The 12601-nt window shown below is 37.6% G+C and overlaps 1 protein-coding gene across 1 annotated transcript in view; it reads left to right on the top strand.

Annotated features, from left to right (window-relative positions):
• The window catches only part of LOC121412125, a gene marked incomplete at its 5' end in the record, with an annotated part of 43001 nt that extends 30638 nt beyond the window's left edge, over positions 1–12363 (top strand). The window contains 6 exon segments of the mRNA XM_041605030.1: positions 332–440; positions 1760–1868; positions 5338–5636; positions 5903–9556; positions 10722–10771; positions 11379–12363. Coding sequence (XP_041460964.1) covers positions 332–440; positions 1760–1868; positions 5338–5636; positions 5903–9556; positions 10722–10771; positions 11379–11601 — 4444 coding nt within the window.
• Positions 12364–12601: the final 238 nt, after the last annotated feature.

The raw sequence follows: 12601 nt of genomic DNA, 5'->3' as shown, positions 1-12601 counted from the left end.
TTTTATCATGCCATACTCTTTATTAGTTTTCTGTATTAACCATTCTCCTGAGAAAAAGGGGCCAGAATATGCAGCCTTAAATTCCCTGGTAGTGATTTGTGCACAGAAGGTCCTTTTCAATAGAAACAGCAAGTTGTATTTGGGCTAGTCTTGTGTAAAGACCCATTTGTTGATCAAAGTTTCAATCAGGGTCTGTGCCTACAGACTATGATATGATAGTATAGATGACTTCCATGTATTATATTTGCCTTTGCTTTTATTGTCCAAACATGTATAGTTAACTGGAATATTTCTTTTTAATATGAAATTGTGAAATCTTTTTGGAGTACAGGTCAATGAATGGGATGGAACCAGACACCAGTACCAAAGAGGGACTTGCCTACCAGATCCGTCAAGTGATTCATCACAGTAGACCGGTCAAGAAACTTGAACCAAGAAAGGTATCGTTAATTGTTCCTTTTCATCCTAAAGCAGTGCCCCATTCCTTACTAGTTCGAGACGAAGCGACCAAGTTTGTAGTTTCTCCCAATAACTTTTTGAAGTAGATCCCTAAATTCATACAGAATACATGAGAAAGGAAGGATATGAAACAATATGCAGATAAACTGCCTTTTTTTTTACATCATTCATTAAAATGTTTTTAAAACTAAAAAAAATTATAATCATCATAATTCCTAAATTGGCATTATGATAGAACTGTCAAAATTGAAAAATGTCTTTAAAACATATTCCTTATGAATTTCAGTTCATTAATTTTGAAAGAAAAATACCATTGCCAATTTGAGGATCCTATCAAATGGAGCTTTAAATAACTCGACTTCGAGAATGAGATAATTGCCACAGAGAAAATAACTTCTTGGAACATAGAACATGGCATTAGACGTACAATGAATCCACTCTAGTATTCTTTCCTGAATTTCAATTAAAATTTATTGATCGTTTGTGGAAAAATCATTATGTTATTCTTCCCCAAAATAGAGTCCTGGGCCCATATTCCATAAGCGAGATAAGGTTTTGGATTAAGTTTGAGCAATTTGTCTACATGATATACCCTACCCAAGTGCAATTTGCTTGTCTAAGATATCTTCCCTAACGATATTCAATAAACTTAAAATCATTTGTCTCAAGTCCAACAATATGGCTAAGCCAAAGTCTCAAATTCTGTGACGTCGTGAGAAAATTGCAACGTCTCCCAACTTTTGTCGCGAACGTTAACAGCTGCTCCGCAGTAAAAAGTTTTATGTGTTAAAGCAAAAGTCACATCATAACAAATATCAAGATGGAGGCTGAAAAAAAGGTAGGCCAACATTACTGAAGGAGAGAAAATTACGCAAATAGCAGAAATAAGAGAGAGGGAAGAGATCTTGAGACCCAAGCTTAATCCATGTATCACGTTTCAGGATAAAGAAAAGGCGTGGGCCGAAACTGCCTTGAAACTAAAACAATTAAGACAACTCACAACTGTCTTAAAGTTAGGGCAAAATTCTTAGGCATGTTGTATTTATGAAATACAGAATCTGCAGTTTTGAGAAACGTTACTTAGCCATTCATCCTTTATCTGTCTTAGTCGCTCAAAAACTCTTAGTCGAATTCTAAGACAAACTTCTCAGCCAGTTCTTTGATATACGTGTTTTGTCTAAGAATTTTGTCTTAGACAGAAAATAAGTCAAAATGCTTAGATTTTTTACTTGCTTATTTCGTTTACAGAATACGGATCCTGGACTTGAGCTTTAAGTAACAATTTATTGTTTTTACACAGGTGAAGGCAGTCCAGAAGGGTGAAGACGGGAAGAGAAAGAACTCGACCCGGAATTCAACAGAGAGTCGAGATTCATTGAGATCGGAGAGTCCGGCATATATACCCGATGGTGCGTGTTTCCTTGGAGACCTAGACAATGAGGAAGAAGGTGTGGCCGTAGCCATGGCAACATCACATGACAACAACACATGGACACAAAACATGGAGTATGCTCCGGATAACATTCCTCCCTACGTATCTTCCTAGCACCATATATCCAGCTATCAAATTGCATGCGTGGGCTTGCTGTGCTTTAATGCTTTTCTTTTCTTTTAGATGCACATTAAATAAAATTTATTTCTTCCGTCCCCCAACTCTTGAACATTATTGATTTTTCTTACACAACAAACTTGTACATTCTTACGTAATTCTGCTTGTCTTTCTGCTTTTATTGTGTAATTTCTTCCTTCCGTAAACCTTTCAGGTCATTAATCTCCTTTACCCAGCTTGCCTTAAAAAATGCCTCTTTGTATTGTTCTTTTTGTTTTCAATCTGGTGGATTTCCTAGACCTTTCTTATTTTTCACATGCATGCTTAGTCTAGATTGCTAAGAAAAAAATCATGCAACAACCATGAAATACACACAATGCATCTAACAGTCCACCACAAACATGTGCTCCAAGTCCTTTAAAATCCATTTTGATATGAAGGAAGAAATGAATACTGATAGGGGAGCATTTCATAAAGAACTTTGTCAGTTATATTCACTGACTGGTGTTACAAGCTACTGTAAATCGTTGCATTTGATTGGCTGAAAGCAAATGTCAGTAAAAAATGACAGACAAAACTATTTGTGAAATGCTCCCCGGGTTGCACACCATATAACACAGCATCCTTCACAGGAATGTGTTATCAATCTTATTTTTAACCCTATGTAGGCTGGCTGACATTTTTTCCATAGACCCTAAACCTTTTGCTATGTATGAGTAGCTGTGAATAATTGCTTATTGGTATTCCTGTTGAAACCCCTTCATTGACGCAGAATGAAAATATGAAAAATGCTATTGATGATTATTTCATTACAATTTGTTTTCTATTTGTCTCTATTTTCATTTTTATTTTCAATATCATTTTCATTTGCCTCAGGCTGGATTAGAAGAAGCCAAAGCTTCTCTATATTCTGTTTCATTTTTATTTCAATGCTAGCATGTTTTCTGTTTGTTTTTTTTTTACTGATTTAAAAATATATCTGTGATCAATATAGTAATTACTTGGGCCTTTTTTATAAGATATGATATGATGATAAATTATTCTCAATATGAATATGGCTTCATTTAAATTTGATTTTTTTTTCTTCCTCAACAAAGAATAATCTTGTTTGGAAAATATTTATTTTATTCACCTTCTAACATTGGATGATTTACTAATAGAATCAAATTCCTAAGGAATCTTTGTACTAGTATTTGCTGGATTACCCTTTTGCCTTAAATACTAATCATACTAATCTCTGTTAAAAAAAATCTTACTACCATTCTTATCCCCAGCATTCATTGAGCTTGTCCAATAAAAAATTGAAAATATAAAGCACATTCTTCCATATCTGTAGATATTTAATACCCACATAATTTCAATAACCCTTAACTAATCAATACTGAACATATATCTCTTTCTATTTTCATAATCTTGAAAATGTTCCTGTTATTGATAAGCTTCACTTGCGAGGCTGCAAGCTTCATCAGACCTTCATCAAAGTTGGCGTTAAAACTGATCTGCAACATGACAGCATGCTTGAATGGGATCGTATGTTTAGAAAAATGCATGTTGTCCCAAGTCTGCAATTCTGTATTCAGGGGGGGACTTCTTTTCATGAGTGAATAAAAATGTAGTTCATATGTAATCATACCATTTTGATGAAACTTTTTGATTATCAGTTATGGATACATATAAGTATATTTAGCCAATATTGAATTTAATGGTATGAAACTGCCTACCCAAAACAAGTCTTGTCCAATATTTCACTGTTCACTTACTATTGGAATTGAAATTGGAGAACCTTACACTTTTAATATGATAAAATTTTCTCACAATGGAGGATGACATATACTAACAAATAATAAAACATTATATTACATAGGTCATGTAGATTCGAATCAGTGATAGGTCAATACGCCATCACGTGACCATGGCTGCGAGGATCGCATTTGTTATATTCTAGGTTTTGACGTCACCTCAGGGAATATACCGCGTTGTATTTTCAATTGCGGCGTTATATCCACTAAGGTGACGTCACTCGCTGCATACAAGTTGCGCAACAAGGTAGTCGATGTACGCGCTAGTGTTAACGCGTCGATTGCATGACGAACGCGCTTAATGTATTTTAAAAAAAACTATTATGACGTAGATGGATCAGAGCAGTAGCAAGAATTTCGGTTTGAGCCAGATGATGGATACAATTTCTGATGGCGAATCCACATATACTATATAATATAACAGATATTGCCTGGTCTATCGTTTTAATAAATAACATTTCAACTCCCTCCGAAGCTATATTTTTCCCTCGGGATAATATTTTCCCTCAGCGCTGCGCGCTTCGGGCAAAATATATTCCCTTGGGGAAAATATAACTCCGTCGTGGAGAGAAAATGTTATATTCAAACTCTAGGTAGGCAATATCTGTATAATATTATAACTCTGAATTGGCCTACATAAAAAGAAAACAAATATACTCTACATCCAATACTTTAAACACACAACTGAATGTGCAATTGCCAAGATAAAGTGTGGATTGTGGTGGTTCTTTATTGTGGTGTATATCATTTATGTTGCTTTATATTAATCAATTTTAATGTTTGGTTATGCATTTTTATTTGATCTTTTATGTGTAATTATTTTACTTTTTTGTATCTTAGCTTTGCATAAAGACTTACTTCATTATCAGTGTGCTGGGATATTAGTTGCCTTCATTTATAGCCTGGTTATTAGTTCTTGTTCACGGATTTATTATTATTATTTTTCTTCAAATCACAAAGATTTTTTTTGATAATATTTATTTATATGATACAATATAAAGACAAGCATCTTATTTTTTGGGAGATGGTAGAGTTACTCTTTTTGGATTGCTTGAAAACAATTAATTTGTGTTATGTAGAAAAGGGCTTCCAATTTGATTTTTTTTACTCCATTGTGGTAAATCTGTGTAAAAATAAGTATATATTTCATCGTGCATTAACTTTTTTTGATGAATCCAAAAGATATTATTCTGAAAGTTTATGATTTCAATGTTAAAGATAAATAATTTCATGAGTTTTAAGAAAAATCATATTACAAGCTTTACAGGTACATAAATAAATGGAAGATTTAATTGTCATTGACATTTTTATTCATGTATATATACATGTATATTTGAGTCTTACATATGACAGCTATTAATGGCTTCACTGAGATAGCAATGATTATAATGATGATAATAATGATGATAATGTGATATTGACTATATTTATACATGTAGCTCTTTTTCGGGTTGCAAGACACTGTAGTTGCCATGTAGTGAGAAGATCCATGTTTTACATGACAAAAATGTATTTTTCTATTTTTTTCAGGAAAGAAGAAAGATAACAGTAAGCCCACATCAAAGAAGCAATCACAAAATCTAAGGCCCACCTTCCCAGTAAAAAACAATTCTACGAATAAAGCGGAGACCCCAGCAGGCCATGCCATCGGAAGTAAAGATTTCTCCCTCCTACAATCGCCCAGGAAAAGCCTCATATTGAAAATCAAAAAAATTAAGAAAGTGTATACAGCAATCCCAAGCTCAGAAGAAGAGATAGAGAAAGAGAAAGCTATGACTCCTGCCAGACAAGACTTAGGTTCAACCAAAGGTCTCTCTCAAAGAAAGAAGGTAATGTAGAATGTATTTCAGTAAAACAGCACACTCCACACACCTTCTGCCCCCCCCCCCCCCCCCCATTTTCAACAAAGTAAAGTATTAGCGATTTAGGAAAGGTTTAAGGCCGTATACATTTATGTGTACAGAAATGTGATTAATCCCCCCCCCATGATTAGAAAAGTATCGAAAACTTTTAACATTTTATTTGAGACAAGTAATTTTACTTGTCTTTGAGGTGTTCAAATAAAAATCATTATTCTCTATCTTTGTATTTTCAGGACAATGCTTCAACAGGAATGGGTAAACCACCTGGTCCACATGTCTCGGCGAAATCTCGTGCGGATGGAGACAAAGTCGTACACCAAGCAAAAGATGTCTCGGCAGTAAACTCCATCATAGGGGTGCCGCCTGCTATAGATGTGACAGAGTCTGTGAGAGATGTGGTGAAATGTCTCTCCACAGATGAGATCAGACAACTAATTGGGGTGTACGATGAGTTATTCAACAGAAGACCTGATGTCAAGGAGATCCAGCCAGTTCAGATGGACAGCAAAGATAGTCCTGATGCCATTCAGCAGTCTACCGTACATCCTTGGGCTGCTGGAGACACCGGGCAGTCAGGATTGCAGAGAGCAGACCAGGATGTTGGAGCCAACAAAAGGATGACCACTATCGCTCCTGAAGAATCTGTATCGGAGAAAAGCAGTGATATGAAAGACCATCTCTCTGATTTAGCGAGTCCAAGTCATGATGAGGTGAAGGCGAAATGCCCAAAAGATCATGTTCAGGAGCTGGAAAAAGACCACACCCTTGAATGGGATATAGAGGAAGAAGATATCATCACTGACATAAGGCAACCGGGAGAACACGTTCTCCTGGGGCAGGACCTTCCTTTCCTGAAGAAGATGAAAACAGGATGTCCTGGTGATGATGTCCACCCATTGACAGAAGACTATCATCAAGAACCCCTGACTTCTCCTGTCTTAGACATCAATGAAAATGAAAAACCTGATGATGATATTAAGCTAGCAGAAGATGAGGATACTCAGGATACGTTGCCTTACCCTCTTGATCCAGTACTGAAAGGTGCGAATGAGACTGATGAAGGCACTGCAAGTTCCACCGATGGTAAAGTACTGATGAATGAAGCTTGTATTCACTTGTATGACTCAGACAGATGGAGTGAGTTAGATGAGGAAATACAAACGGATGCTTCTCAAGGGAATGCTTCCCAGGAAGATTCAATGCAACCGAGCAAAGCGCAACCTGTTAATGCAGGAACCGATCGTCTGAAAAAGACAGTCAACCCTGTCGTAGATGCAGGTGATACTGCTCTCCCTTTGATGTCTCATACAGATGTGCTTTCTATACTCATAAGGGAATGTGAAAATAAAACGCCCATCAGGCAGAAAACAGACAAAGAGCATTTGGAAGGCACCAAAGGTTTATCCGTCTTTGAACGTCTTTCGACATATCAATCGAGTGCAAGGAATGTAGTTAAAGGTGAAGGAGAGATATCAGATCCCTCTGTGATGTCTTCAGAAGCCAGCAGATATCCAGAGGAGTGTGGAGATAAATTGAAAAGAAATGAGAGCCCTGAGCCCTCTAGCAGTCTCCCTGTACCAGCAGATGCTTCACAAAGGACCACATTTAGTATTGGAGACAAGGGTGGGAAGAAAGAGAAGTGCTCCAAGGTATCTGTTTTTGACCGCCTCACTTCAAAACAGGTGGATGAGCAGCTCCCAAAGAAGAAGGTTTCTGTATTTGATCGCCTTTTTGTACCAAAGCCAAATAAATCAGAGCCAGCCCAGTCAGAACTCGGCAAATCAGATAGGGTCTCTGCATTTGATAGGCTCTCTACAAGGAAGGTAACAAAGGCATCCCCACAGAAGAAACAAAAGGGAGATTCAACAAGTTCTTTTTTATCAAAGGGTAAAAAGGAGAAAACGACTGCCAAACCAACATTGCCAAGCAAGGTAATCAAGGTCGATTCTGGTAAAGCGACAACTGCTGTTTCAAGCAAGGTAGTCGCTGTCAAATCTAAGAAAACTGATGAAGTGATACAAAAGGAAAAACAGAATCCAGAAAAGGATATGCTGAAGGCTAATAGTAAGAAGAGAGAGCACCCAAAAGAAGATATCCCAGCAAGTAAAAAGTACAAGTTGGCCACGAAAGATCAGGGAGTGAAGAAAGATAAATACATGGAAAAATCAAAAGAAAATGTCACAGTTAAAACAGACAAGTCAAAGGAAAGTATCACAGTTAAGAAAGAGAACAAGGTTCTGAAGAAGGACTTGGTGAAAAGACCAGTATCAAAGAATGACCCATCAAGGGAGACTTTTGTTGTAAGCAACAAGAGCAAACAGACCTCTGAAAGACTTGGGAAGAAAGAAGAGAAAGACTTAGAATTCCAGAGGAGCAGGGATACTTCAAACAAGAAGTCCAATATTGTTCCTCAAAATCAATCAAGGATGGATAAGAATAATAAAGATAAAAGATCAGTCAAAACCTCAGACCAACGGTCAGACAAAAGGCCTATTAGCAGAACAAAAGAAGAAAGCCGAATCAGAGAAGAAAGAAACCGTGACTCCAAAGATAGGGATTCTGATCAAAGTTCTGTTAGTACAAAGGAAGACAGTGACTCCATTCGTCAGAACATTCTTAGAAGAGCCAAAGGACCTACATCTGACTTTTCAAAATATGTTGTCTCTGGTCGATACAGAAAGTTGGATAGAAAGTCCCCAAGTCGCTCAGAAACTCCAACAAATAGTCTTACAGACAATGCAGGATTTGAGCCGGATCATGATATGACTGGAGAAAGAAAAGTAGTTGATAGATATCGAGGGGAAGGACTATCAAAGTGTTTTAGTGAAACTCACAAAGTTGAAATTAAAAATGTTGATGAGACCCAACAATATTCTCTTCAACCATCATATCCCATTGTAGACCAAATTCCAAAAGCCACTGATCTCTCACAGGTGAATGAACAACAAATACACACTATTTCTGTAATAGGGGGGTCCACTTTAAACTCAATGCGCCCATTCTGTGAAGCAAATGAAGATAGCGATTCAATGACAACCAGCCTTCCTGATGATTTACCGCTTGATAGGATCTCGGTTGTAGGGAACAGGGAAAATGATGGATATCTTAGGCAAGTAAAGGTTGAGTCTTATGGTTCAGCCTCGCCTGAGACACCAACCATCCTTTCTCCAGACACAAAGAGAGAGGTTGAGCAGGTGCTTAAAGCGTCAATAGATTCACTTACAAATGAATACCGTCCAGAAAGTCCAACAGATAGTATAAGGTCTGTGCAGAGTGGTCACCAAGACCAATTCTCTGAAATCAGTAATATCCCTCCGACAACATCAAGTTATAGTGATATTAGCTGTACATTAACACAAAGCACTTCTGCGTTCACACAAAGCACTTACAACAGAGATGAACCTTCTGAAGACCGTGACAACTCCCGGAAGGTGAAGGCTAGCCTCAAAGCACCTTCATCAAGGCAAGTTGTCCACGGGAACCGCTTTCATCCGTATGACAAGAGATTGAAGTCCTTCCAGGGTCACTGCCACTCCATCCGTGAACCAGAAACAACAGAGCTGACAGACAACTTCTGCAAAGAAGAGTACCGCTTGAGGAAGCTCCGGGCTGCCGCCAGAGCGACCTCGCAGGACGAGTTCTTTGATCAGGCCAGGCGGTCTCCGTCCCGCTTTGTATCACTGCATGATATGAGTCATGATGAAGGTGTCATCCTGAAGGCAGAGGAGGTAGAGGTGACGCATTCTCGGGAAAGTGCAGGAGACACATCAGTTGGCCAGAAAGGAGATCAGCTGCAGATCCTGGATCGGCAGATCGAGGCTCTGACAGCGGCTGGCAGTGATATCCAGGATTTCTTTATCCTTGATGCGAATGTATACCCTATCAAGGTGAGCTGTTACATAGATGGCCATGATGACCCCCCCTTCCGATCTCTGCTGCCGTTCGCGCGATCATGCTGAAATTTGGCACGCACATTCTTTTCCACGTAAACTACAAGCCAGTACAAAAAAAATTCTGAAAACTTTCTTTTTGATTATTATGAATAAAATATGCAAATTTATTCATGAAAGACATTTGCACATTAAACACCCAATTTCTCTTCAAATTTTCTTTTTTCCAGATGTCATCTTTTTAATCTAATTTAAAGGTTTCCACAAAGAAAGATTGCAAAAGTGAATTTATTCCTTATATATTTTTTCTTTTTGGTAATTTTGTATTTCTTTGTTTTTACATCCTTTGTTTTTCATGTTTTTTTTCACTTGAAATTATAACAGACCATTTACCAACTAAAACCCTAAATTGATTAAGCAGACCAATTAGAATGAAAAATAATCACCTTTTATCAATTTCATCTCCCATGTACACAAAGTATAAAAATGAGCCATTTTCGGCAAGACATAGTCTTGTAAAAAGACACGTGGCATCGCGACGCTATACCCATATGTCGCGAATTTGGTCTCAAAAGTTGCGCAAGACTTCAGAGAAAAAAAGTCAGGGAATTTTTTGGTTTCGGAATATCGCATCAAGCGTCGAGGGTCATTGCCCTCTCCCCTTCTCCCGTCCTAATGGGGATTTACAAATTACCCATTTCTTTATTGATTGGTGGTATAATACAGAGGAGGATATCTTAAGAAATGTGAAACAAGAACATTTGAAATTATATTCAGTAATTTGATACATAAATATGGTTTTTAATTAACACTGTGACAGGTGATCTTGAAATATCTATAAATGTTTATCATCATTTAGTGTACTTTTGCTTTGAATATGTATTTCATATTAGATCCAATACTGATGTTTGGATGTAAATACGAATCAGGACCCTGTTTCATAAGTGATGGGATCTTTACCAATCAATGGTTATTTCCATGGTGACACCATGCCAACAACTAATCAGAGTCAAGAAATCCATGTGTCTGTTTCTCAGCAGTTATCTTATAGTCCTTTCAATTTTCCCACTTGTTCTTTTGTATTTTGTATTTGAGTTTTCAATCTGTTAGCCTCAAGGAGCTTCATGATTTCCTTGCTCATTTTTCCTTAATTCCATTTCAGAATGGCGATGACAGTGCTTTGTCTGGTGTCCCTGCAAGAGTGAGGGCAAGGTAAAGTTTTGATTACTTTATGCATGAAAGGACAATAAGATGTTGATGATATTAATATGTTCTTGCTCTTCCTTCCACTACGTCACTTGGCCAAAGAAAAGCCCTTTTCACTAAAATCCCTATTTTACAGAGAGCAGGACTACTTAAAGACCAGTGAAAGAAACTTGCTTGATCTTCCTTCGATGAACTTAAGGTGATCTCTGTGGTCTTTCATTATTCTTGACTGATTTTTCTGTCTTTGTGGTCTCCAAAACTTTTTAAATGCTTCAAAACAGTCTCCCAGCAGCCTCTCAAAGAACTTACATTTTCAGAATTTAAAAAAAAAAAAATTTGTTTATTTCAATGAAATATTGCCGGGAGATCATTATAGGGGCATTTTCTAGTGAAAGTCCATTGAAACAAGGGAAAGTCATGCTGCACTGAAATCACTGAAATGTTGTCTTTTGTATTCAAAATGCCATTCAATTCAAAAGGATTTTAATACTTGTTAGATATATTTCATATTTTGATGAACTACAGTGATGGTAAACCTAAAATATGGTAAAGTTTCAGTTTATTGATTGATCTATTAACAAATCAGTTTTGTTTGGTTTTCTTTATCGTGCAGGAGAGGACGTGGTCGGCATCCACCGAGGCAGCAGGGCCCCCCTCATCCATACCAGATACGCATGCACCAAGATGATGGTTACAGAGGTCACCCTCAGGACAGGTGGAATGGACCTGCTGACAGGTTCTGGAATGGACCGAGCCAGAGAAGCTTTGACAGGCCATTGGATAGACCACCTGATTACCCCCCTCCAAGCAGGTTCCATTACAGGAAAGGTTACTGACCTAGGTCTTTGAAAGAACTACTGGTTGGATTATGTTCTGCCCGGTTCAATACAGGGTACCCAAGCTTATAACTGTGAGATTGGTTTGCCAGGTAACCATTGTAAGCAGGTTTCATAACAGGAAGGCTACTGAGGTGTGTTGTCTTCACAAGGGATTACCAGTTTTGTCACTTACCATCCAATTTAAGAGAGCTGACTAGGAACCTATCCTCAAGGGTAGCTTGGGCCTTCCAGCTTTGTCTTCCAGATACCCAATCTCCAAACTGGTTCCATTACAGTAAAGGTTTTTGAAGGGACTTCTGGTTACGTTGAATACCACCTGATCTTAAAGAGCAACATCCAGGAAACTCAGCCTCAAGATTGGTATCATAGTAGCTTGGAGCTCCAGGGTTTGTCATCAAGAAAACCCACTCTAAACAAGTTCCATTGCAGGAAAGGTTTCCTATGTATGGAGGGGACTGTTGATTGTGTTAAATACCAGCCAATATCATTGACAGCGTACAAGGAACACAGCTTGAAGAGCCGAATTCTAGAATCTTGGATTGGTAGGACTTATCATCCGCAGGATTTACCACAGATTGCAGATTGATTTCCATTGTTGGAAACACTGCTGATAAATCCTGACTTACACAAGTTAGCACTGTTCCTCATTGTATTCCTGATTTGGACGATGAATGAATGACTTTGAACAACTTGACCAGCTTCAGACATATCACTCTACTTATAAATGTAAACAGGTTTCAGTCTCTCTGAATATGTAGCTCTTTCGATTTCATTTTTTATGCTCTTGATGTGTAGTATGTGCCAATGGTGTCAATCCACAAAAAGTTCTATTTATCAGGGGAGGGATATTACATAATAATACAAAGTGTCATCCCCTTAATGAATAGAAAGTATGAGCGAATCTACACCCATGTTATGAGCTCAGTAATACTTTTGTTTTACATAAAGTGGTTTTAATGTGTACAATTTCTTGTTCATGTACAAAAAACAAATGAAA

Source organism: Lytechinus variegatus, chromosome 3, assembly GCF_018143015.1.
Source record: "Lytechinus variegatus isolate NC3 chromosome 3, Lvar_3.0, whole genome shotgun sequence".
NCBI lineage: Eukaryota > Metazoa > Echinodermata > Echinoidea > Temnopleuroida > Toxopneustidae > Lytechinus > Lytechinus variegatus.
Note: the sequence above shows the minus strand (reverse complement) of the source record. Positions and strands in the feature narration are given on the sequence as shown.